General features: G+C 39.9%; 1 protein-coding gene across 4 annotated transcripts in view; it reads left to right on the forward strand.

Annotated features, from left to right (window-relative positions):
- TASOR (transcription activation suppressor) overlaps positions 1–27,361 on the forward strand; it is a 49,381-nt gene that overhangs the window by 17,443 nt on the left and 4,577 nt on the right. For 2 of the 4 annotated variants that reach the window (XM_036878001.2, XM_036877999.2), the window contains exons 12-21: positions 10,786–10,858; positions 10,946–11,017; positions 11,822–12,523; positions 15,661–16,061; positions 17,247–17,388; positions 18,621–18,680; positions 21,955–22,865; positions 25,139–25,261; positions 25,967–26,126; positions 26,589–26,697. In XM_036878001.2, the coding sequence (XP_036733896.2) occupies positions 10,786–10,858; positions 10,946–11,017; positions 11,822–12,523; positions 15,661–16,061; positions 17,247–17,388; positions 18,621–18,680; positions 21,955–22,865; positions 25,139–25,261; positions 25,967–26,126; positions 26,589–26,697 (2,753 nt within the window). The remainder of the gene's footprint in view (positions 1–10,785; positions 10,859–10,945; positions 11,018–11,821; positions 12,524–15,660; positions 16,062–17,246; positions 17,389–18,620; positions 18,681–21,954; positions 22,866–25,138; positions 25,262–25,966; positions 26,127–26,588; positions 26,698–27,361) is intronic. The other 2 variants (XM_036878002.2, XM_036878000.2) reach the window with 1 other exon arrangement.

Raw genomic sequence — 27,361 nt, forward strand, 5'->3', positions numbered from 1 at the left:
TACAGTGGTTACTCTGTAGAGAATGAGTTGAAGTGGGGAGATGAATAGGGGACTTACAGTTAGAGGGTGGTGATGGGTTGGAAGAGAAAGGTAAGAATGATGGAAGACATTACTAGGCAGTCCACAATTGAATAGAGATGGAGTATATAGAGTTTGGGTTAAGGATTAGGTCAGGCATCAGATTGTGATGGGAACAAATGGAAAATTAATGTGTGGTATTATATACAGTTCAGCTGAAGGAGAGGAGGTTGCAGAGAAGGAGAGGGGCTCTCCCAAGGTTTCTTGTAGCATGGGACAGAGGAGCTCATGTGTGTGTGACATTCCAGTGAAGAGGGAGAGAAGGTGTTTTGCACAAGTATGCCATTTAATACGTTTTTCAGCAACTGACTGACTTTTATTCCTCACTTCATTGAGCCTCAGTTTCCAAGTAGCAAATGGATATTTATGTCAGTGATTTGCAGACATTTTTAATGGCTATGTAGAATTCGTTTATTTATTTAATTGAAATATCATTGATACACAATCTTATATTGGTTTTAGATATACAGCATGGTGGTTCAACAGACCCTTATTATTAAATCCTCACCCCTTCTAGTGTGGTTACTGTCAACATAGAGGGATATTATAGTTCAGAATTTTTGTGCCCCTTTCTCCCCGTTGTGCTCCGCAGCCACCCATCCTGACCCCTCCCTCATGGTGACCACCAGTCACTTCTCAGTGTCTGTGAGTCTCCTGCTATTTTGTTGATTTTGTTTTGTCTTTCTCCATACACCCTCTAGATCCATCTATGTTACAAATGGCAGGATTTCTTTTCCTTTTTGTGGCTGAATAATATTCCATTGTGTACATGTACAGCATCTTTATCCATTCATCTATTACTGTACACTTGGGTTGCTTCCATATCTTGGCTGTTGTAAAAATGTGGCAATAGACATGGGAGTGCATGTATCTTTTTGAGTCAGGGATTTTGTTTTCTTCGGGTAAATTCCTAGAAGTGGAATCACTGGATCAAATGGTATTTCTGTTCTTAGCTTTTTGAGGAACCTCCATACTGTTTTCCATAGCAGTTGTACCAATTTACTGTTCCTACCAACAGTGTAGGAGGGTTTGCATTTTTCCACATCCTTGCCAGCATTTGTTGTTTCTTGTCTGTTGGATATTGGATATTGGCCACTGGTTAAGTGTGAGGTGATATCTCATTGTGGTTTTGATATGCATTTCTCTGATGATTAGCGATGTGGAACGCCTTTTCATGTGCCTGTTGGCCATCTGAATTTCTTCTTTGGAGAAGTGTCTGTTCAGATCCTCTGTCCATTTTTTACCAGGTTATTTTTGGCGGGGGGTGTTGAAGTATGGATGTTAACCCCTTATCGGATCAGACATTTACGAATATATCCTCCCATACTCTGGGTTGCCTTTTTGTTCTGCTGATGGTGTCCTTTGCCATACAGAAGTCTTTTAGTTTGATGTAGTCCCATGTGTTCGTTTTTTATTTTGTTCTACTTGCCCAATGAGATGTGTTAAGGAAAAAGTTGTTCATGTTTATATTCAAGAGGTTTTTGCTTATGTTTTCTTCTAAGAGTTTTATGGTTTCATGACTTACATTCAGGTCTTTGATGCATTTCAAGTTTACTTTTGTGTAGCTATCCAGTTGTGCCAACACACGTTGTTGAAGAGGCTGTTATTTCCCCATTGTATATTCATAGCTACTTTATCATATATTAATTGACCATATATGTGGGGGCTTATATCTGGGCACTGTTCTTGTTCCATTGATCTATGGGGCTGTTCTTGTGCCAGTACCAAATTGTTCACTGTGGCTTTGTAATAGAGTTTGAAGTTAGGGAACGTAATCTTTCCAGCTTTGTTCTTCTCAGGATTGTTTTGGCTATTTGGGGTCTTTTGTGGTTCCATATGAATTTTAAAACTGTTCTAGTTCTTCGAAGAATGCTGTTGGATTCTAATAGGGATTGCATTGAATCTGTAGATGGCTTTAGGCAGGATGGCCATTTTGACAATATTAATTCCTATCCCTGAGCACAGGGTGTATTTCCATATATTGGTGTCTTCTTTCTCTCGAGTGTCTTGTAGTTTTCAGGCTATAAGTCTTTCACCTCCTTGGTTAGGTTTATTCCTAGGTATTTTATTATTTTTGATGCAATTGTAAGTGGAGTTTTTTTCCTGATTTCTCTTTCTGCTAATTTATTGTTAATATATAGGAATGCAACAGATTTCTGTGTTAATTTTGTATCTTGAAACTTTGCTGAACTCAGTTTAGTTCTAACAGTTTTTTGGTGGAGTCTTTAGGGTTTTCATTTCATCTGCAAACGGTGACAATTTAACTTCTTCCTTATCAGTTTGGATGTCTTTAATTTCTTTGTCTTGTCTGATTGCCATGGCTAGTACCTCCAGTACTATGTTGAAAAGAAGGGGTGATAGTGGGCATCATTGTCTTGGTCCTGATCTTAGCGGAAAAGTTTTTCCCATTGAATATGATGTTAGCTGTGCATTTGTTGTATATGTCCTTTATTATATTGAGGTTCTATAAGCATTTTTTTGAGAGTTTTTATCATGAATGAATGTTGAATTTTGTTAAATTTGCTTTTACAGCAACTGTTGAGATGTTCGTGTGATTTTTGTCCTTTTTGTTGATGTGTGGTGTATGATGTTGGTGGATTTTTTAAATATTGTGCCATCCTCGCATCCCTGGAATAAATCCCACTTGGGCATGATGGATCATCTTTTTGATGATTTTAATTCAGTTTGCCAATATTTTGTTGAGTATTTTTGCATCTGTGTTCACCAGGGATATTGGTCTGTAATTTTCTTTTTTTTGTGGTGTCTGTCTTTTGGTATTAGTAATGGTGGCCTCATAGAATGAGTTTGAAAGTATTTCCTCCTCTTCTACTTTTTGGAATACTTTAAGGAGGGATGGGCATTAGCTCTTCTTAAAATGTTTGATAAAATTCAGCTGTGAAGCCATCTGGGCCAGGAATTTTGTTCTTAAGTAATTTTTTGTTTACCAGTTCGATTTCATTGCTGGTAATCGGTTTGTTCAGATTTTCTGTTTCTTCCTGGGTCAGTCTTGGAAGGCTGTATTTATTAGAAAGTTGTCATTTCTTTTAGGTTATCCAATTTGTTGGCATTAAAATTTTTCATCGTATTCTTTAATAATTCTTTGCATTTCCATGGTGTCTGTAGTGATTTTTCGTTCTCATTTCTGTTTATGTGTGTACACTCTTTTTCATGATAAGTCTGGCTAGGGTTTTATCTATCTTGCTTATTTTCTCAGAGAAACAGCTCATGCCTTCATTGATTCTATTGTTTTATTATTCTCAATTTTATTTATTTCTACTCTGTTCTTTATTATGTATGTATGTCCTCTTACTGACTTTGGGCCTCATTTGTTCTTCTTTTTCTAGTTTCATTAATTGCTAGTTTAGACTGTTCTTTTGAGATTGTTCTCGATTCTTGAGGTGAGCCTGTACTGATAAATACTTTCCTCTCAGAACTGCCTTTATTGCATCCCACAGGTTTTGGGCTGTTGAATGATTGTTTTCATTTATCTCCATATATTGCTTGATCTCTTTTAACTTGGTCATTGATCCATTGATTATTTAGGAACATGTTAAGTGCCATGTGTTTGTGTGTTTTTTTTGTTTTGTTTTCTTTGCATAACATTTCTAATTTCATACCTTTGTGGTCTGAGAGGCTGGTTGACACAATTCCAATCTTTTTGAATTTTTTGAGGCTCTTTTTATAGCCTAGTATGTGATCTATTCTTGAAAACATTCCATGTACATGTGAGAAGAATGTGTATCCTGCTGCTTTTGGGTGGAGTGTTCTGTAGATGTCTGTTAGGTCTATCTATTCTAGTGTGTCATTCAGTGCCTCTTTCTCCTTACTTATTTTCTGTCTGGTTGATTGTCCTTTGGAGTGAATGGTGTGTTGAAATCTCCTAAAATGAATGCATTCTATTTCCCCCTTTAATTCTGTTAGTATTTGTTTCACATGTTTAGGTGCTCCTATGTTGGGTGCATGGATATTTATAATGGTTATATCCTCTTGTTGGACTGAACCCTTTATATGTAATGTCCTTGTCTCTTGTTATTGAAATCCATTTTGTCTGATAAAAGTACTGCTCTTCCTGCTTTTTTCTCCCAAGTTATTTGCATGGAATATCTTTCCATCCCTTCACTTTTAGTGTATGTCTTTGGGTTTGAAATGAGTCTCTTGTAGGCAGCATAGCATATATGTGGGTCTTGTGTTGTTTATTTTTTAATCCATTCTGCCATTCTGTCTTTTGATTGGTGCATTCAGTCCATTTACATTTAGGGTGATTATTGATAGATATGTACTTACTGCCATTGTAGGCTTTAGATTTGTGGTTACCAAAGATTCAAGGATAGCTTCCTTACTATCTGACAGTCTATCTTAACTTGCTTATTACTCTATTTCAGACACAGTCTAAAGGTGGTTTTCTTCCACCTCCTCTTCTTCCTCCTCTTCCTCCTCCACTCTTTATATATTAGGTGTCATACTCTGTACTCTTTGTGTATCCCTTAACTAACTTTGTGAGTAGTTGATTTAATTTTGTATTTACTTAGTAATTAATTGGTCTGCTACCTTTACTGTGGGTTTATTTTCTCTGGTGACAGCAATTATTTCCTCAAAGAAATTCTCTGTCCCTTTTTCTCTCTCTTTTGGTACTCCTATAATCCAAATATTGTTCTGCTTGGATTAGTCACACAGCTCTCTTATTATTCTTTCATTCCTGGGGATCCTTTCTTTCTCTGTGCCTCAGCTTCTTTGTTTTCCTGTTCTCTAATTTCTGTTTCATTTACCATCTTCTCTACTTCATCTAATCTGCTTTGAAGTCCCTCCATTGTATCTATCATTTCCATACTGTTTTTTTCAAATTTTCTCTTTGTTGAAGTCCTCCCTGAGATACTGAGTATTTTTCTCTAGGTCTGTGAGCATGTTTTTTACTTTTATTTTGAAATCTTTATCAAGGAGATTGGTGATTTCAGTTTCACTGGCCCTCCTTCTTGTGTTTTTTTTTAAATTTTTGTTCGGACCATTACTCTGTCTCTTCATTTTCTTTAGTGTTTCCTTATGGGATAATAGGTTTGTGTAGGATTAGCCCTCTAGTGCCGAGGAGGTCAGTTTCCTGTGTGGTGCCCCAGCTGTTGGTGTGCAGTGGGTCTGCCTAGCTTGTGGTGGTCTGATTTCAGATGGGCTGTGTGGGCTGTCAGCTGATCACACGAGTAGGGAGACTACTCTCTGGAGCTGCCATCTGGGCCTGCCCCAGTGGTGGGGATGCTTGCAAGCAGGACAAGTGCCTGCCAAAAGGGAAGAGCTCCCAGTGCTGGGCTGCACATGTGCTTCGGCTGTGGGGCGGGAACTGCCCCACCTGGCCCGCTGTGCTGGTAGGGCCTGGCAAAAAGGACCGGCACCTGCCGGGAGGAAAGAGCTCCTAGGGCTGGTTCTTTGCAGGCAGCTGCCAGCTGGCCCAAAATAGGGTTGAGCAGGCTGGGCATTCTCCCCCTGCTTACCTGGGTGTAAAGTTTGATTTCACTGAGGGCAGGCTGTGGAGGTATTGTCCACCTGAGCTTTCTTCTAAATAGAGAGCTCTGTGCAGTCCTTGCCCCTCCAGGCCCCTTTCACTGCTGGGAAGTCTTTGAAACTGCCTGCTTGCTTTCTTTCTCAGAGGGGCAAGTAGAGCATGCCTGTTCTCCACAGGTGGCTGGGGTCTCAGCCTCCCCGAGTGTTCTGCCAGTCTCTGCTGTCCAGCCCCACCAATCACCAGGGCACTGTGCAATGTGGGCTCATGTTCCTAGAGCAGATCTCCAGGGCCAAGTGTTCAGGGTCCTGGGTTCCTCTTCCTCCTGCCTGTGTGCCAGGGTGGCAGGAAGGCTCTTGAATCCCCCTGGATCATGGCTTTGTCACTTTACCCTTTTCTATAGGGTCTCTCTTCTTCCCCAGATGTAGGTGGTCAGTTCTGCTGTCTTCAAGTCGATTTCAGGCCTAGTTGTATTTGCTGTGTTTTCCTGTTATGTGTGATTTTGGGAAGAGGTTTTTGCCTTGCCTTGCAACACCCCTGTAAGTCCCGGGAGAGGAAATCCCAGGGCAAAATACCTCTAGGGAAAAGTAAAGTTTAAAACCCATTTATTGCTTACAAACTGCAGTCCAGCACCATCTCTCTCCCCTGTTCCGGAAGGAAGCAAGCAAGCCAGCCCATCCTCATAACCTCTCAGGTTCAGACACGCCCTCGGTTGCCCAGGTAATTACCCATTGACATGGAGATGAACTTCTTTCCACTCCTGAGGATATGCAAATGCACCAAAGCCAGGCGAGATATTCTGGAAGTGTTACAGTTTTACCCACAGATGCCATCTTTTTTTTTCTCCCATCACCCAGGATAAACCAGTTGTCTGGCCATCTGTGCACCAGACAAGTTGACATACAAAATTAGCCATCACAGATAGAATTTATCCTATAAATTTAGTAAGATTAATTATATTTATTTTTTTGCAGTATTAAACTATCCTGTGTTGCTGGTTTAGAACACTCCCTCCCCCCTTTTTAAATAAATGTGTGATTTGGTCTGTGACTATCTTATGTAGGAAAATCTGTGATGATGATTGAGATTCACCTGCAATTTTTCTTTCTCATATTTGGCTTGTGTTATACCAGATTTCTAGAATTGAGTTAGATACTAGTTTTCCTCATATTGCAAGAGATTGATGTATATATGGTTAGAATAATCTATTCTCTAGATGTTGGATAGCACATGTGTCTTGAGAAGACAAGTAGTGACTGTGGTGTGTTACTACACTGATGAACAGTGACTTAAGTGGAGTATGGGGGGGGGACTTGATAATATGGGTGACTGTGTTGAGTAACCACAATGTTTTTCATGTGAAATGTTCATAAGAGTATATATCAATGATACCTTTATAAATACATACATACATACATACATACATAAAATAAAAATTACCTCCAAAAAATTTTTTTTGTTCATGGATAATTTTAAAGCACTGATGAATTTTGTTTAATAGTTAAAAAGTATTTTTAAGGTTTCCTATTTCTGGTCAATTTGTATATATCATGGGTTTGTTTGATTTTTTAAGAACTTGTCTATTTTATTTTTTTTAGTTTATTGGTGTAGAATTATTTATATTATTTCCTAATAATAGTATTTTCCTTATACCTCTCTTACTCGTCACTTTCACCAGAGGTACGTTTACTGGTCCTAAGAACCAAATTTTGGTTTTAACCCTCTTATATCTTCTACTCTTTTGTTAATTTCAGCTGTCTTACTTTTTTGGGGAGGGTTTATTTTGTTATTTCTGACATTTTAAGATGAAAAATGGTCACTGAATTTTGAGTTCCAAGTACTGCCATAGTTGTATTCTACATTTTAATGTGTAGTACTTTTAGTATTTAGTTCTAAGTACTTTTTAAGTTTCCATTATGATTACCACTCAGACACATAATGTAGAGGTATGTTTTTAAATTTCCAAATGTATCAGGATACTTTCATCTTTTTGTTTTTTCTAATTTAATTCCATTTAGTCAGCATAGGTGCTAGTTGTTTAAAATTTGAGACTTGTGGTCCAGCTTTTATATATGCTTCCCAATGTATTTGGAAAAAGGTCTACTTAATTGTTAGATCCTGGGTACACAGTCTGGGTTGACGGGTTGACAGCTATTTTTCTTTGGGCACTTTGACTATTATAATATCTTTTGGCTTTATTTTTATTGAGAGGTCAGCTCTTAGGTAATTATTGTTTTTTTGTAGGTCATCTTTTTTTCTGTTTTTTTTTTTTAATGTTTTTGGTTTTTTGCAATTACATTAAATATATCTAGGTGTAGGTTTCTTATTTATCATGCTTGGAATATATCCTCTTTGATATCTGAATTCATGTCTTCATTTCTGGGATACAGTTAAGTCATTATCTCTCTGATTATACTTCTTCATTCTTTTTAGACTGTCTTTCTAAGGCCCTGGAGTGTCAGGTATCAGTCTTTGAATTCTCTTCAGCTGTATTAACCTCCTGTGTTTAATATCTACTGTTACTTTTTGCTACATTCTGTGTAATATCATCAAATTCTGTAGTGAGCTGTTTCTGATTTGCTGTTTAATCTATTCGTTGAGTTTTTAAATTCACAGAATACTTTTGGTTTCTGAAAGTTTAATTGATTCTTTTTGAGACCTGCCTGGTCTTTTTTAAAAACTAGATTCTTTTTCAGAAGTATTTATTCAGTACCTATTACATACCAGGCACTGGTGTAGGAGGTGGAGGTTATATTCTGAAAATCCTTGATTTTTTTTTTTTTAACTGAAATAAGATCATTTTAAAGTGTACAATTTCTTAATTTTTAGTGGATTCACAATATTGTGCAACCTTCACCAGTAAATCCAGAACATTCCCATCACACCAGAAACTTCAAACTCACTAAGCATTCACTTCAAATTTCCTCCCCCCTAGTCCCTGACAGTCACTAATCTACTTCTGTCCTTATGGATTTGTCTATTCTGGACATTGTATGTAAGTGGAATCGTGCAATATGTGGCCTTCAGTGCCTGCCTGCCTTCACTTAGTGTAGTGCTATTAAGGTTCATCCATGTTGTAGTGTGTCAGTACTTCATTCTTTTTTATGGCTGAGTATTAATTGTATGGATAATGCCACATTTTGTCCATTTGTCAATCCATTGTTTGACTATTATGAATATTGCAGCTATGAACATTTGTGTACCAATTTTTGTGTGAAAGTGTTTTCAATTCTGCCAGTTATTTTATTCGTGTATTTCTTTAAACATTTCATACCTGTTTTATATATACTGCATCTGATAATTCTAGTTTGAAGCCCATGGATGTTTGAATCTTGTTTCTGGTGAGTCTCAGGACAGCATATTTTCTCCTAAGCTTGGTGATTTAAGATTGTGAGCTTAATATTTCGTATTTTTCATACACTTTTTTTTTTTGTATCATCTTACCTATAGTATTATCTTGAAAGTCAAAATAGTAGAATAAAGTAATGAAAATCCACAGATTGCGTTACTATTGTTTTTTGAGGGGGAAGGAAGCAGTAAGCTGTAAATAAATGGGGGCAGCAGGAGCACAGAGTTCACTGGTGTTTCCTTTTTACAGCATTAACAGGTTTGGGCTATAGCCACAGATACTGCTGCTGGGGCCTTTGCCCAGGGGTGTTTCTGGGTGCAGTGTTCCGTGTTCTCTAGGTCTCTAGGGACATTGAGGCCCCTAAGCAACAAGGGATTTTTAGGCCACTAAGCCAGTGGAATTTGTAAAAACCTAGTATTTGGAAGAAGGGGGAAGTTAAAAGAATCTAATTGTTTTTCCTCAGTGACCACAAAGCATGAGATCAATCATACTTGTGCTTCCCAACTTCTTGTCTCACAAACCAGGAGCTGAGCAAAATGTTAAAAGGGATATGATACATAAAACATTATGTATAAAAGTGTTTGAGTCTGAAACGAAAGTTTTGCTTATACATTGTCCACTTCACTTTTGTGTGTTCAAACTGTTTGTATTGACTGTACAATGGTGTAGCACAATCACTTCTTATCTTTTGAATCAGTGGTTCTTCCACAGACTTCGTGTAGTGTGATTGTTTAATAGGAGTTGAGGCAGTATAAGTTTTCTTTCAGAGCTCAGATACCCTTTCATGTCAGCTGCCATGCCGTTTTCCCTTTACTTAATCCAGAAAATATTGTGAACTCTTGCAGTATCCCTTGAACTGAGTTCTCACGTTTTCTTTCCACCTTTTGCACAGTGCTGTCAAGGTTTTGTTTTTTATTTTTTTTAGGGAAACACTCCATTTCAAATGGGTATACCCTGGAACACACTCCTGGCTAACCTGCATTCTTGTCTTTATAATCTAGCCCATGTTCTTTCTTTTTAGACTTGTCTTTAAACATTTATCCTGGTCTGTCCTCACCCTTTTGCCAGTCATAAGTATTCTGATATTGCAAGCTGTCCATCATATTATAACTTTGCCTTTGTTCATGATGTTGCCACTATTGAAATGTCCTTCCCACAGTGTCAGGCTCTTGGCAGCGTATTTATCCTCCACAGCTACTTGCAGTACATTGTCAGTGTTGTCTCCGACCTTCAACTTTTTTCCCTTCCTGTTGCTTTGTGAGTCTGAGAACTTTTCTGTCTTCTCTACTTGCTGATATTTCTTGGCTTAACTCTTCACCCAGTTACAAACTTCTTGTGGTCAAAGATCTTGTATTGCTTGTCTGAAGTTACCTCTGCCAAGGCAGATTGCTTACGTGTGACACATGTTCATGGAGTGTTTGCAGGATTGGTGGTAGCACATTTCTCGTGCAGTTACCCTGATCTCATGAAAGGAAGCATTTGGGCCATACTTGCTTCTGTATCGCCAATGTCCAGCACAGCTGCCTTGGTGATTGGTAGCGTGTCTTTGAATCGCTGAGGGGAATATTTGAAGTCTTTAGTTGTTAGGTCTTTGTATTTTAGCTTCAGGGAAATATCAAGTTGGTTTTCTAGTTATTAGAATTATTTTAGTAATACCTTTCATTAAAGTTATGAAAACCAGTAATTTCTTACTTGTAGTCCTGTTAATCAGCAGAGAGTAGGTGGCAAGAATTTTAAATTCAGTAGCAACATTTTCCCTAAAAAGATGATGAAGAACTTTTTTTCTTTGTAATTAGTAGAAACTGCTGTGTGTCAGCCTTACGATGAGTAATAATAAAGCAGATTCAACTTCTTCCCTCTTCCAAAAATGCAGGTTCTTGTTAAACCTTTGGGAGACCGAGGATACCTTTTTCTTCTCTCTCCTTGTCAAATGGTTTCTCCATATGGTAGGTGCTCTCTAAGTTTTACAATTCTTTTTAACTTCTTAATTAAAGTGTATTGCTAATGAATTTGGCTTCTGTTTTTTTTTTTAGAACATCAAACTGCCAAGTCTCGAGTCCTACACGCCTTATTTCTATTTCAAGAGCCTAGAGGCATAGTTTCTTGTAAGTTCTTTGAATATCTAAATCTATTTACCTTAGATTACCTACATTTTATTGCAAATTTCCAGATAATTCACTAAGCATTCTGTCTTTCTTACATCATGTTTTGGAAAATGGGGATATGAACAGGTACTAGCAACACAAAACATAAGTTATATGATTTTAGCAACTGTGAAGGCCTTATGTGCGAGGTCAGCTATTAGGCCATTCAGAATTAATGAGGTGCTTTTACACTGATACTAGAGAAAATTTCCTGTTCACTGTTTCTAAGAACTAACTTTAATGCAGTGTTAAGGTAAAATTCCCACTAATGGGTTTGACTGTTACATTAAGAATGAGATTCGCAATTGTAGTCACTAAATGCCTGCACTTCTGCTTCTGCAGGTAGAGAATTCATGTGAAGTTACAGTCACATTATAGCAGGAAGGAGGTCATTGCAGGATTTGCAGGACTGACTTGCTAGGAGCCTTAGGTCTTGTCCTACCTCTATTGCTCCTTGGTGTTTGCTTGCCATCAGTTGAATTGCTTAGGGACAATAGGAAATGAAGATGATCTACCAGTGGGTGGTATTCCCTTTAAAAAAATAAGTTCAATTTTGTTGCAGTTTCTTACTGGCCTGTTTTAGGTTCCTGGACTTGAAAGCATGCTATTCATATATTTCTGTGTACACATACGTATTGGGGTCCATACTAGTTTGGTTCACCATCAATGTATGAATGTTCTTACATTTCTTTGGCTATGTGTAGATCTGTATTTGATCAGTTTCTTAATTGCTAACATGGTTTTTACTTTTTTGTTTGTTTATAGCACAGAAAGTTTCAACTAGTGCAGCACCACAGGAGAGACATGAGAGCATGCCAGATGTATTAAAAATAACTCAGTTTTTACAATTTGCTTTGATTCAGTGTCGAAAGGAATTCAAAAGTATAAATACTGTAAATTTCCATTCTGGTGTTGAAAAGTATGTAAGTGAATTTTTTAAGCGAGGTTTTGGTTCAGGTAAACGAGAATTCATCATGTTTCCATATGATTCACGATTAGATGATAAAAAATTCTTATACTCAGCTCCAAAAAATAAATCCCATATTGATAACTGTTTGCATACCTATATTTTTCGGCCTGAAATGTATCAGTTACCTATTTGTAAATTAAAAGATCTATTTGAAGAAAATAGGAAACTTCAACAGTTGAGCCCACTTTCAGACTATGAAGGCCAAGAAGAAGACATGAATGGTACAAAAATGAAATTTCGAAAACGAAATAACTCAAGGGGTGAAATTATTATACCTGCAAAGCAGAAGTCATCTCACTCTTTGGATTATGATAAGGACAGAGTTAAAGAATTGATTCACTTAATTCAGTGTAGGAAAAAAAATGTGGGTGGGGACTCCGACACGGAAGATATGAGAAGCAAAACTATCTTGAAGAGGAAGCTTGAGGATCTACCTGAAAATAGGAGAAAGCTCGCCAAGACCAGTAATATATCTGCAAATTGCCATCTGTGTGAAGGTAAAATACCAGATTACTCTCATAAATTATTAAACTAACTACCAGAAAATAGTAAAGTAATTCTGTCCTTTCCCTTGATACAGGAGTCTGGAAGTTACTGCCTCAGGGCTAATCCACCCCATCCTCTTTTTGTAAAGAAGGTCATTGGCATACACCTATTTGATGTCGTTTACATAGATGTTCTCACACCACAGCGGCAGTGCTGCGGGCCCACAAAGCCTAAAAGGCTGGTCCTTTACAGAAAATACTTGCCATCTTCTGCCCTAGTACATCAGCTTTCTGGATGCAGCTTTGGCCAGCCAGTAGGAAAGTAAAATATGCTCAGCTGTTGGCCTGCTAATTGGAGCTCCTGTCCTTTTCTATTTGCTTAGTTTTAGAAATGGAAAAGTACAATGCAGAATATTGGGTTCTTTTAGGATGTTCTTAATGAAAGGAACCTTCTGAGTTTTGCGATAAAACTTCTTAGTTTTATCTTACAGTTAATTACTTACAGGATTCCAGTAATAATACATTTGGCTTTCTTCTCTTCTATTTTTCTTTGCTTTGTTTTGTTTTAGTTGACAGAAAAAAGACAGAAATGGGAAACCCTTCTCTTCAGTGTGTGTTTCAGCATTGCAAACAATTTAAAACATTTTTCATGTAGATACTAAGATCTTCACACTTCTACGCCATACGTGTGAAACGTATTCCTTTGTTCAGGGGCCTTCAGTTTTGTGCTTCTGCTCGTTCTGGTTGATCACGGCAGGTCTGAGTATCCGTCCTCTGTTGCTTACAGTTTCACTGGCATGCTTTCAGATGCAGTGTGTCTCAGGACTGATTCAGTTAGCTCAGTCCTTATTATACTCTTGTCACTATCGTCAACTTTTCACGTATCTGTCCCCTTCACTTCCTGTTCACGCACTATCCGGTATGGTAGCCCCTAGCCACGTGTTATTTAAATTTAATTAAAATCAAATGAAAGTTCATTTCCTATAATATTCCAGCTGTATTTCACCAGGCACGCCACTGTATGAAGAGCACAGAGAACATTTCCATCGTTACAGAAAGTCTGACCTCACTGTTCTCAGTGACTTCCAGGTTTTTTTCTTTACTTGCCCCGTGTTCTGTCTGTCTGCCCAGTGTTTTCACCCTTGTCCATGTCCTCATCTGGGGTGGCCTTCCTGGCCTCTGTCACTCTGATTTCATTTTCATGTTCTTCCAGTCTGAGCTGCTGTTACTCATCTTTCAAGGCTTTGTCAAACACTGGCCGCATCTAGCCTGGGTAACTAACTGTGTTCCTGCTGTCTTTAAATAGGCTCCTTGGTTTGGCCTCTCTCTCCCCAGAATATATCTTAGCCCTTTACTTCTCTTTCTTCTTGAAGCATCTTTTATTTTTCTCAAGCCTCCTGTCTTTGCAGTTCTAATCCTTCCTTAGTTTTCTGTTCTGCTCCTTGATGGCTTTCATCTCCTTTAACTTGTGCTGGGTATCAGCTCTGCCGAACCTCTTGACACTTACTGATCTGTACTGTTTTTCGTTATTGACCTGCGCCTAGGTGCTTTGCTCGATAGAGAGAGAGAGAGAGAGAGAGAGACTCAGTTCTTAAATGGTAGACATTATTTTATAGATGAGAAAAATCAGAAAAGTTAAGTCACTTCATGTGAAGTTGCAGAGTTCGCTAATCCATGTGTAAACTCAGTTCTGACGGACTCCAAAGCACTGCTTCTAAACTCAGCTGTATTTCCCAGTACTGAGCACATAATAGGCAAGATACTTAAATTGCGATACCATTTTAGCTGATAATGACTAATTTTGTGTATGTGAAAAAATAGTTGTTGGTGAAAATCAGATTTTATCAAGAATTAAAATGGTGGGAAAGCCATCTAATTACAGTAGACCAAAGGAGAAATAGGGCAGAGAGAAGGGGTAGATAGCTTAGATTGGAACTAGTGACAGTCAGCTTTACATTTCTAGGTGTTCCTCATTCGTGTTTCTTTCTAGACATTTTGCATACTTTATTGCTGATTTCTGAAAGTAGAGATTTGGATTCAGACTTTTAAAATGTCTTCATCTTGATTTGGTGGTGAACCCACTCCTTTTATAAGAGTTAACCTCCTATCTTCCCTACCTGCATTTAATACCAACTTCCTTGAAGTGTGATTTATATACAGTATACCCATTTTAACTGAAGTTTGCTGACTTTTGATGGTTGTGTTGCCACCTGTCCAATATTTTAGAACAGTTTTTATTACCCCCAAATGTTGCCTTGTAGTTAATCTAACCCCACCCAACCACTGATCTTTCTGTCTCTGTAGATCAGTTTTACCTGCTCTGTGGTTTCATATAGTCAGAGTCATACAGTGTGCACTCTGTTGTTGACCTTTTTTTTTAAACTGTGGTATATTATTCCCTCTGGAAATCCTGACATCTGCCCAGGCTTTACCCTCCTTCAGCATTAAAGCATGTGACCTTTTGAGTGTCTGTTCCCTTTGAGAGCTTTTTCATGTATTGGTTATGCAGGCAATCTGGATCGATGCCTGCTTGGACCATGTCTTAACATGTTTTCTCTCATAGTTCTTGTTCTTTGGGAGTTCCCTGAATGTCTTCAGGATGACTTTGTATCCCTAGTATCTTAGCTTTGTTACAGATTAAGTCACCTAGTCATTCAAGATCAGATTTAGATTATAGGAACATCAGGCAGTATCTTAACAATGTTGTAGGTGTAGAGGAGATAGAAATCAGATTAAATTGTGGTGGAGCTGGTGGTGGTTTTTAGTATTTATGTGTCATCTTCATATCTTCCTAGTCCTTAGCCTAGAAATAACAAAGAAATTAAGAAAAAATTAAGTAGGTCATGAATGCTTAAAACATCTGTAGATACTAGTCTACCATTTACTACCATAAAATCAGCAGTAGGTCATTAGTAGATAAGTTTTTGGGGCAATAAAAACTATATGTGGATTTTTGACTAGGGCAGTCAGCACTCCTAACCCTCATGTTGTTCAGAGATCATTTGTGCTTGTAAAATCTAAGCCACTGGTTTGGTTGAGTTCCTGCCAGTAGATGTCTGATGATAATTTTTAGACATACTGGATTTTTAAGTTTGCTGGTTAGCCTTCCAAACCTAACTTTAATACTCGGCTTTGTCTTTCCTTTTCAGAGTCTCCGCAGCTTGTCGGCTCCCTTGGGCATGATGCCGACTGGAACCAGAGGCCGCAGGACACTCCTCCCTCGGGTCTGGCCGACTTCCACAGGCTGTTTCATTGGCTGTCAGAAACACTAGCAAATGCACGCCATTCTGATGACTCCCTGACAGACACAGTCAACAAAGCCTTGGGGTTGAGTGCTGATGATGCTTATGAAGAGCTGAGGCAGAAGCGCAAGGACGCACTGAACCCTGATAAGAAAGAATATGAGCAGCCTGCTTGTGCAAAACCTGAAAAGGCACGTTTTAAGGGTACTCAGAGCTCACTGGTAGAAGCTGATCCATCATCTCTGAGGTATCCCTTCGCCGTTCCTGGCAGTGAAGTAGGCCCTAAGCATAAACTGCCTCTGAAAGAAGTAAGCATATGTCTTTCATCACTGCTTTTGTGAGTGTGCGTGTGAGAGTGAGAGTGGGGTGCTCTTCGGTAAGGTGGTGGTTTTCCCCTTTCAAAGCGAAAGAAAATACACATTTCAATAAAAGTGTCCAAGATGGTATTTCTAAGTTACTCCTTGTTATAAAGAGGTAATGCAGAAGTAGTAGTTTTCCATCCTGTTTATAGGCCTTTTATATAGTCTTAAGATTTAGCTGTTGTGATTACAGTTGAGGCTGGACAATCTGTCAGAAATGGCTTACTGGAAGTTAATCTCTATCATTTCATAATAAAATGAATCCTGCAAACATTGACTTTCTGCTGCAGTACCAGAACCCAGCAGTGAGGCAGATGAGGTAAGAGGTTAGGTACTTCGTATTTCATGTGTGCAGATAGGAATTGGAAAATGAATGGCCTTCAGCATTATCTCTGAAGCGATGCTCAGCCTTTTTCGACAGGGCACCAGTTTGTTTACAATGCGTGCTCAGAGTCGTCCTCTCTAGCTCGGATAGCCTTACCCTCCCCCACCAAGAAGCGGCTGCCTCACTGGGGAATAACAACAGGATGACACCATATTCTCAAGGGCTTATTTCTCATTTACTCTTAGCTCCATTTTCTCTCCTGTCTTTGAATAAAAGTCATATGCATGTCACCACATGCTTTTATTCATGTCATTTTGGTATACTTATTTTATGGGACGGGTAGTGGCAAGAGGCTTACTTGGGGAGGTATGTAAGGTGGGCCCCGGGAAACTAACCTATATTGTTAATGTTCCTGACATATTTAATATGCAAAATCATGAGCCAGACCCAGCATACCACCTGTTTTTGTACCTGAAGTCCAGGAACCCAACAGGGCCCGTCAGCTCAGGCACTGCTGTGGCTGCTTGTGCACTGCAGTGGCAGAGCTGGGCCTGAGTGTCTGGTCTTCAGAGCCTGAAGTATTTGGCACCCTGTTGTAAAAGTTTACTGCCCTCTGCTCTAAATCCATATCAAATCATGTTTATAGGGAACAAACTGTATTTTAAGACTATAGATTATAGCTTTCCCATGTTGATTTTATTCATTTGTAATGTTTAGATTGAGGCTTGTGAATTTGTGAAAAAAGTTTATTTTTGACATTAAAATGTAATCGAAAAGAAAGCTATTGAACATGTACTCTTAATTTTTAGGATCCAAATTTAATTAGCATGGATGATTTTGGAAATTGCACAGTGTGTCCTGATATTCTCATTCAACACGCATTCTGTAGACAGTCTAAGTCAAATATTGTTGAAGAGGCTGAAATACATTGGAAACTGATTCCAATCACAGGTAAGGAAAAGTACATTGGGACTTAGGCTTGCTCGATTTTACTTAAGGACCAGCTTCCTGAAGGGTCTTATCTCTTCTGGATCCCACTCCTTGGGTCAGTAGGTGCTTGTTGTACTCGGCTCTAACATCTTCTTTTGATGTGTCTTGATTTTGAGCAGTGTGATGTTCATCATTTAGTGTTGCTGTTCTTGGTCAGCATTAACAAGTATCTGCAAAAAGTGGAGAGATTTAAATCATACTCTCCCTGTGGACTTTAGCATGTGAGCTTCCAAATGAAAATTGTTGGCAAGAGACGGAGAGTTTCTAATGAGGTGTGGCAGCTGCAGGGATAAAATTAGGGTCTTTGGGCAGCCAGCTAAATGTGATCTCAGGTTATTTAACTTCACTATAACATGCTATCATCTAAGAAGTGGTCATGTTGAGGTTCATCTGTTTGAAAGAACTTGATTTCTTAATACTGGATTATCTTAGAGAAATTGGGTCACCATAGAGAATGCTGTGAAATGATCAAATGCAAATATCCCTTGAAAGCTTACTGAAACATAGGGCAAGAATGGTTCAGCAAATGTTGAGAGATCATTTTGCAAAACTCTAATTTCTCTTTGTAGAAACATATACATATGCATATATGTAGTCTCTTTAACATTCCAAGTTCTTACTCATCTTTATTAAACATTTTTGGAAGTATTTCCAGGCACATCTCTTCTGTTCCTAGACCTTTATTTAACTTACAACAAGAAAAAGCAAACAACTCATTGCTAAAAAGAAATAGACTGCTTGTGACTTAGAAGCTACTGAGACCTCCAGGGACTCGGAGAAGAATTTCTACAACCTGAGTTTCCATGGGCCTTAGCACCGTTCCCTGTTAGGGCCTTGCCAGAGACGGCAAGAGGCCTGGAAGTGAGAGTCGAGGCAGCTCATACTCACCTGAGAGCTGGAGATGTCAGCTCAAGTGGGATAAACAGTAAGGCAGTCCTTGGTGCCCAGTGGTTCTGACCATCCTTCACCCTGATGTCCAGAGCCATATGAAGGCACAGCATCTAGGTGTTGATAGTCCATCACCACCTGAAGGCTGTGAAGGAAGCAACTCCCTTTTTCAAATGACCCTTCATTATTTAGGCAAGAGAAGGAATACTTAGATTTGTTAGCATGTGGGGTTGTCTGAAAGGTGCTTAGTAGGCATCACCAGTGTCTGAAGAGAGTCTCCAAATCTAACGGATGCTTCTCCTCAGGAGGGAGTGCGAGGAGCCCAGGGGACGCGCCGGGGAGACATGGCGAGAGACGGACACCAGGTAAGAAGGCTCGCTTTGCTCTTCCTCCTGATGTGCCCTTCTTCAGAAGTGCTCCTCCGTCAGTAGGGCGTCAGTTTAAGCTGTGTTCATTACAGAAAATATGAACAGTATCATATTTGTATTAAAGTCATTGAGTTGTAGCAAATGATCTTATACAAAGAATGTGTTCAGAAAAGTTACTAGGGATTAAGTTTCCTTCACATATGGTTGATTCTGTCTGATACGACTTGGGAAGACCAGAATATTTTTCTTAATCAACTTCTGCAGGAGACATCCTGTGAGAAGCAGTCTTCAAGTTTCTTTTAAATTTAGAAAATAGGGGGAGGTGAGGCCATATATCTTTTACATTATTCCTACTCTTGAGTTTTTTGATCCAATTCTTCTTTTTCTAAGTGTAAAACTAATTTCTGCAGATGATTTAAGAGATTAGGAAACTTTTGGATTCCAGAAGCATATACAGATTTGACTAACTGGTTGCAGCTGGGTACCCTAGAGACGTCTCTTGGCTGAGCTGTCTGGCATCTGTGCAGAGAGTCACAGGCATTGTTGCCTTGCTTGGAATTGGGTGGCGAGGCTTTTTTGTTTCCATTTCTGTGTATCTTAACTCTTTCAGAAAACTTAAGTGTTTCTGTTCGTTTTTGGAAGGATAGCTAAATGACTTAGTAGATCTTTATGGTTATTCCTCCCTCTTGGGAATTAAAAAAGACTTAGTTAATAGATTTTTTAAGAAAATCTTTGTCACCTCCTAGGGAAAGACGAAAACAAATAAAAAACCAAGAACAGATACATGATGTACAGAACAATGTACAGATCTTTAGTGTCCAGCTTGATGGGTTTTTACATAAGCGTCCACGTCAGTGACCACCCCCAAATCAAGAAGTAGAACCATCCAGCACCCGAGAAGGGTTTTTCCTGCATCTGCCCAGTCGCTACTCCCCCTGCCCTGGCAGTCACCACTGATCCTACTTGTTTGGCTATAGACTAGTGCCTCCGTAAGAATTCAAGGTAAATGGACCTACACATGTCCTCGCTTTTAGCTTTCCACTCAGCGTTATGTGGGGGATTCAGTTTGAGTCTATCAGTAATTCTTTCCCATTAGGAGTAGCCAGCGTCTCATTTGTGCTTCAGAATGCCCTTCAGCTTTGCAATCCTGTTGTTTGGAATGCATGCCTCTTGTTTTGTGATTGGAAGGGTGACTATATGAATGCTGCTGCTGTTGAGAACTCATATATTTATCCCCTTTCACTTGAAGTACTGCAGTGCTTGAGTGACAATCTGTAGAAAATATACATTATTATGGATATTGATGTGTGTGTTTCTCTTAAATCATGGTTTGATGAAGACAGTTTTTTAAAAAGTTTTTAGCTTTAATTAAAATGGTACCGGGAAATTTGTGCAAAACAAATTAGGTGGTGATCATTTGCAATTGTGTTTTCATTAAAAGGGACTTGGTTTAGAGGTTTTTTTCATAAGGAAAATTCTCCATGTGGATATATCTTCTCTTCTAGCTTTAAAAAAATTCCCTTTATCCTTAGCCCTTCAGAAATAAGCTTATTGGTCTGAACTATAGCTGTAAATTTTTGGAGCAAGTATTTCATTTAACATAATACAGAAAATTCTAAATTAAAAATGGTTTTCCCTTTCACAAGGTACAATTAAAATTTTTTTTTACACAAATCAGACATTTGACATAGTGTATAATTCAAGAAGTAAAAAACACTTTAGAAAGTAGTGAGTCTTCCCCCCCAGCCCAGATACTTAGTATTACCACCTGGATCAACCTCTGTTACTGATGTCTTATATGCCCTTCCAGACATTTTATACATATACTTGTTGCATATTTAAGAAGGACATTGAGTGTTTCTGAATGATTTTATGGATTTGAATTTTCAGGTTCACCAGTTTCCTGTAGTTGTGACTTTCTTCCTGGTACACGGGATGTGTTGCCCCCATCTCTTCCTCCACCCGCAGGCCTGCTATGGTCTTGCCCTGCTGCTGGGGGCCTTTGCAGCAGTTAACGGTGCAGTGGTTCATGCTGACCTCCAGGGTTTGGTAGGGGAGCACCACAAGCTGAGGGCCGCTGAGGCTGTTGAAACCTTTGGGACAGTGTGTAAGGAAAATCAAAACTGCATTTTGTGTAGAGAGGCCGTGCAGCGCGTGAGTGCAGGCATGAATGGGGAGTGGCCTGTAGCTTTAAAATGCTGTCATTTTGAAAACTATACCTGTATCTGGACTTACTGATTTATAGGTACCATTTCATATAGTACAACAGCAGTTTGGTAGGGAATGTTTGCTAAGTTTTAAGGGAAAAATAGTCATTTTTTTTAAAGATTAAAAATTGTGTGGTGTATTCTAGACAAAGGTCAATATTTTCTTTGCCTATAATGTTATTACTGTCAATTGATATTGAAAAGGTCCCCCTGCCCACCTTTTTTAAGGGATTTAAATGTTTTGAAATGTAGTTTGAGAAACATACTGTGTTAGATTTAGAATTTGGGGCAGATATCAGGAGTCAAAGTCAGAATTCTGTCACCATCAGCATGACAGCGTGACATCTTCATCTCAGGGTTATAACTATCCTGATTTCTCGGGATAATTTTCAAACAAAATTAAAATGCTTATAAAAGAACTATCAAAAATGCTACCATTAATGCAGCTTTGAAATTTATTCTCTTCCTGTATTATTGAGCCATTTTTTCATGATAACTTGAAGTCCCTAACGTGGTAGGAAGTCCGGTGAACAGCCCCATTACGTGAGAAAAATCTGAAAACAGATAAAAATAAGTACCCTTGATCCTGAATGTAACTCTTAACCTGGCACTTATTCCCACAGCATTTCAATTTGGCATTTTTTCATTTGTCTTAACGCTCAAAATTTTCATAATAAGAGGTATTACCATACTTGGCAAAAAATAGAGGGTTTGAGTAAGTTACTGCAGCTGACCATCCTGATCAGAACATGTCTGTCAAAGGGGAATCTGCAGAAAAAAGCAAGGGACTTAATTTGTATTGATGCCAAATTGGCACATTTGAACACTTAAGAATAAATCAAAGAAAATGACATCAAACTCATTATTCTAACAACTGAAATCCAAAGGCCAGCCTCAGGGAGGGCTGGGAGGGTTCATTTACACCATTATGAGACATTTTTATTCTGCTCCTATTGGATAATTCTAAATAAATACTTGAGCTGACATTTTCTTACCTGTGAGGCTGTGTTTTCCAATGTTATGTTTTCGGATTTCTCTTCTGATGATGGACTCTCCCTGTATAGGTATGAAATCACCAGAGGCACAGCTGGTGTGCCTGCCGCCGCAGGAGGCCTTGCCTAACGATCCCCGGGTAATAAGTAGGCAGAGAAGTTCTGATGACCAGTTTCCATCCTCTCCATTTACAGACACGCTAAGGGGCACCACCGAGGAGGACGCACAGACAGGGCAGGTGGTGCCAGCAGCAGAGCCGCCCGCAGCGTGCGAGACCACAGAAAGGACAGTGTTAGGGGAGTACAGTCTCTTTTCTAGGAAGGTAGAAGAGATTTTGAAGCAAAAGAATGTTTCCTATGTCAGTCGAATATCCACTCCTGTCTTTTCAACACAAGAGAGGATGAAACGGCTTTCTGAGTTCATTTATTCTAAGACTTCCAAAGCTGGTGTACAGGAGTTTGTGGACGGTTTGCATGAGAAACTAAATACTGTTATTATCAAAGCATCAGCCACGGGTGGGGCTTTGCCACCAGTCAGTCCCAATGACTCTGGTACTAAGATAGCCCTGAATCCTCCGGGAAGCCACGTCATACCAGTTCCCCCAAGTGACGTCAGCAGTAAACACCTTGAGTCACTTGGTAGTGATACCTTGAAAGATACCAACTCTAGCGAGCAGCATTCCTCTTCAACACTGGGTGTAACTGAAGTAGAAGAAAACGAGCCACCCCACGGCTCCGAGCTGGTGGTAACTTCAGATCATGCCACACCTGGTGACGGTGCCCGGGAACCAGCAGAAAGAGAAGCTACAAAGTCACCCAGCGATGTAAACATTTCTGCCCAGCCAGCGCTTTCTAATTTTATCAGCCAGTTAGAACCTGAAGTATTTAACAGTTTGGTTAAAATCATGAAAGATGTCCAGAAAAATACTGTGAAATTTTATATTCATGAAGAAGAGGAGAGTGTGCTGTGTCAGGAGATCAAGGTAAGGAAATGAGAAGATAGTAAGTAACGTGCACACCAGCCTGCCTGTCCACCTGGCTTGTTGGCCCTGAGCTCTGGAGATGGATTTTTTTTGTTTTTAAATGCTGGCCATATATTTTCCTAACTTAATGCAGAGTGGAATAGAAGACTAGTAAGTTCTACAAATTCAGAACCTGTGGTCTAAATATCTTAGGATGTAGTCATTTTAAAGACCATTTGTATACATGCTGCAAATACCTTCAAACTGTTGACTCACAGATTTTAAGTGTTTATTAGTTGGGTTTTTAATGAAGAGGGGAGGGAAAGACAGAGGCAAAAGGAAGTTTACTTCATAATGGGTTTGTTTTCTCTCAAACTCTCCAAAGATGACCTAATGACGATACAGTCCTTTGGCATTTCTTGATACCCTGGTCATGTCAGGGTTCCCTGCAGCCTTTGCTGATCCGAAAAATGATGATCCCGAAAGACTGCCCCATCTTGAGTGATTCCTCATTGCAAGGTGTTACCTTTTCTCCCCACTGAAGCTACAGGGTAGCCTAGTGTTTCAGATACTTAGTTTGAGGAATGCACACATGTATTTGTGTGTGCGTATAGACCTAGACACATAAAATGAGCAGTAGTGGGTATGCAAATTCTTACACACTGGAACGATTATATTAGTGGTTTAATAGTACCAGCTAGTATCCCTAAACCACAGGCTGCTCATGTCCTGTTGGTCAGCTGGCTTGTCGGCGTGTCCCGTGCGGTGCGCCCATGCGCTCAGGAGCTGGAGGTGGAGGAGCAGGCTGGGCGCTCAGCGTGCTGTCCTCACCGATTCCTGGTGGGTTTTTTTGGGAAGATGAAACCAGGCCTGCCAGGAATTTCTTGGCTGCACTTCTGCCCTGTAGAGTTGGATGCAGAGCATCCCAGTTGTCCACCCCAGCGTGTCCCCAGTGTGGCTGTCTGGGGCACAGCTGCGTGCCGGTGCCGGGCATGGGGAGAGCCAGGGTCAGGTGGGTTCCCAGCGTTACTGGCGCCACTCTGCCTCCCCCCGCACTGGCTGAACTGGCACACACCTCCAGGGAATGCCATTTACTTGGGTGCCCACAATTCATGCTGGCATAGAGTAAATCATGTTTCGTTTATGTAGAATAAAAGGATGCAGTATGTTTTACAAATTTGATAAGAGGTCAGATCAGAACTTTTAATTCTTGTAATTAGTATCCATTCGAAAGCTTCTAGCAAAAATAATAGAGTAAAAGACTTTATGAATAAAATTCTAAGCTTCCGAAATATTTCTGGAGTTAAACTGATTGTTACTGTATGAGTTAAACTGCCTTATCTGTGAACTCCCATTTCAAGCGTCTTCATGCAAGATAGACCAAAAGTTACAAAAGTTACGAGCAAGCCTGTCAGAAAGGAACTTACTTTTTCATTACCAGACTATAGGCTGCTCTGAGGTTGCCCAGAAACTTTCGAGTTTAGAGCCACTCACTCAGTGTAGAAGATGCCTCTTTAGTTCAGGGCCACACCAGAACATGGTCTTTGGGTGTGATGCTTGTAGACAGCTCTCGAAAGAGCAGTGGACTGGTTGTGCCGCAAGGTGGGTTTAGACTTATGGTTACATACCACCCATGCCAACCTTGAGAAAATTAATCTGTGAAACAAGGACTGTGACGTCCAAGGTCCTACAGTTCGCTCAGAGGTCAGGAGTCTGCCAGCGAGCACAGAGCACAGCCTGCTGGGCTACAGCTTTGTGCCGTGTGAAGGGTAGTGCTGTGTGCCTGGCACGGAGGGAGGTGTTAGGAGAGTGTTTTGCTTTAAAGTGTAAACTTGACAGACGTGGCTAATTAGTATGTAAATACCGTTGTACAGGCTGAAGCTCCGTCTGGATGACTTGGGGGCTGTTGGGAATTATATGAGCTGTGCTAGTAGCTGCAAATTAGAAGGGTTTGCTTTGGAAGGGAGGGGAGGGAAGTGGGAGGGAAGGAGCGGTTGACTGGGCTCGTGGTTGCCCAGAAGAAGGAATGGACCTGGGTTAACCGCCCGGGCTCACCCAGTGTTCATACCGGTGTGTCACTGCCCCCCGCCTCCCCCAGCAGGCACCCGGCTTTCAGTGCCTACGAGGAGTGGACTAGATCTCTGGTGGGGTCCCTGGAGGGTAGCGTCATCACTGGCAGTGTCCTAGTAGTAGTTAAGCTGATTATCTGTTTATTTTGCATTTCTGGTGTTAAGTGGATATTTACAGAAAAAGCTCTTTAATGTTGATTTAGGCCTCTTTTTTCTCTTTAACAGGAGTATCTTATCAAATTAGGCAATACAGAATGTCATCCAGAACAGTTCTTGGAAAGAAGATCAAAATTAGATAAACTATTGATTATTATTCAAAATGAAGACATTGCAGGTTTCATCCACAAGGTAGACTATTAAGTCAAATTCACTAATCATTTTGGTTTCAAAACTCCCTCATTAAAAATCTTACTTTGAGACTAAAGCTGTTTGTTTTGAAAATATCCTCCTAAGCTTTAAAGGAGACGAGAAGGGTTTAAAGCTTGAGACCTAAACAACCCTTCTGTGAATCAGCTTGAGATTCACATTTGTACCTCTGCAAAAGTGTGAGTTTTTGGCACGTGACCAACTTTCCCTGTCACTCAGTTCTAAGACTTAAGAAGACTGACTCTTATGTTGTTACCGTGGCTTCATTTGTATGTCCCAGGTAAGACCTAGGCGTACCCACTGTGCCACACCAGTCCCCGGTCCCTGATTTGAAGGTAGCCTGTCCCGGCTGCTCCGGGATGAGGCTCTTGCCCTCTGAGTTCTCACTGTGCGCACTCGGCCAGATAAGGCAGTGTTTTCCCTTCTGTTTCCATGTTGGTTTCAAGTTTCCTTTTCCTTAATGTTCTGTCCATGGAAAGAGCCCAGGACATAATTGGTGGTTTATATATTTGGAAACAGTGTTGGGGATGTTGTGTGGGCTTGGCTCTCCAGAGGCAACACAGTAGTAATAGGTGAGCATGGTGCACTTTGTCAGACTTGGCCGGTGGGTGACCTCGTGCTGGAGGGGCTCTCCATTCATTCCCTTAGCGGCCCTTGATTCTTTAATTTTTTTGGGTATTTGACTAGGTACCTGGCTTGGTGACTTTAAAGAAGCTCCCCTGCGTTAGTTTTGCTGGTGTTGACAGTCTGGATGATGTTAAAAATCATACATACAATGAATTATTTGTATCTGGCGGCTTTATTGTGTCTGATGAATCCATTTTAAATCCAGAAGTTACCACAATCGGTAAGGTTTATGCAGTCTTTTGAGCATGTAACTCTGTATTCTTGGCTTCTCATTAATGACTCACTTGTACTTTTTAATGTATTGTCCATTGTGCCAGTCACAGATAACTGGGACATCTCCATCATTCCTGAGCTTTTTCTAACCTGATGTATTTCCCTTTCTCTTAGTCTTTACCAGTCATTTCCTCTAAATATGGTGTAAAGGCAGGCTTTCCGCACCCACTGCACGTGGGTCCTTCTGGTCTGTTCTTGTCACCATGATCATGTGTAGATGCTATATTCTTAAGTCTAAGAGAGGATATATAGATCTCTGTCTCCTTAGAGGGGAGAAGATGAAAGAACATACAGGAATGTAGGTGTCCCTGTGTTGGTATCAACATGTCATCAGACACTTCCTCCGTAATTCAGTTGTGGAGTGACTCTTACTTCTTGAATTTAAAATGAACTTCACTGTCTCTAACAGAGAACCTTAAAAATTTTTTGACATTCCTTGAAGAACTTAGTACTCCGGAAGGAAAGTGGCAATGGAAAGTGCACTGTAAATTTCAGAAAAAACTAAAGGAGCTGGGCAGGTAAGACTGAAAAATGACTATATAGTGGTTATAAGATTTTAACATTGTGTTCACAAAATTTTTTCTCTGTAGATGATGGATGCTTCTCAGTTTTTACAGATTAGCCAGCCCTAAGGGAATGTAGGCACTCAGATTACTCCAGCCTGCTTGGAAGTGGTGTTCTCACATAGGTAGAGCCACTTGAAGGTCTAAGTATGTGTATAGGTAAAACTGCTCTAATCTTTGCCACATGGGGATTTAGAATCATCATCAAAATGGAACAAGATTTTTTTAACTGAATAGTATATGCGAGCTAGAGGATCTGGATGTACATCCAGAGGACGTACCTGAGGTATCTAGTGTGATAGCATACATACTGAGACAGGATTAACCTCAGCACGGTAGGGGTGGCGATCAGGACACTTGGTTACAGAAAGACTGACGGCTGAACTCTCCGGGTGCGTGCATGGCGGAGAGCAGATGAGCTGGGGACCCTGTCCTGCTGCGTGCCTGAGGCTCTGGGAACGTCTGTAGTTAACACTGCTGTTTTATGTTTTGTCAATCAGCATTTTCTCAATTTAGACGAAAGTATTTTTTCTTCTAATATCCATTGGTATTCCATGGTATACACTTAGAGGGAAGTTCAAGTTAAGGAATTTTAAAATACTTATTTTGTAGTAGTTCT

The sequence above is a fragment of the Manis pentadactyla genome, chromosome 1 (genome assembly GCF_030020395.1).
Source record: "Manis pentadactyla isolate mManPen7 chromosome 1, mManPen7.hap1, whole genome shotgun sequence".
Taxonomy (NCBI): domain Eukaryota; kingdom Metazoa; phylum Chordata; class Mammalia; order Pholidota; family Manidae; genus Manis; species Manis pentadactyla.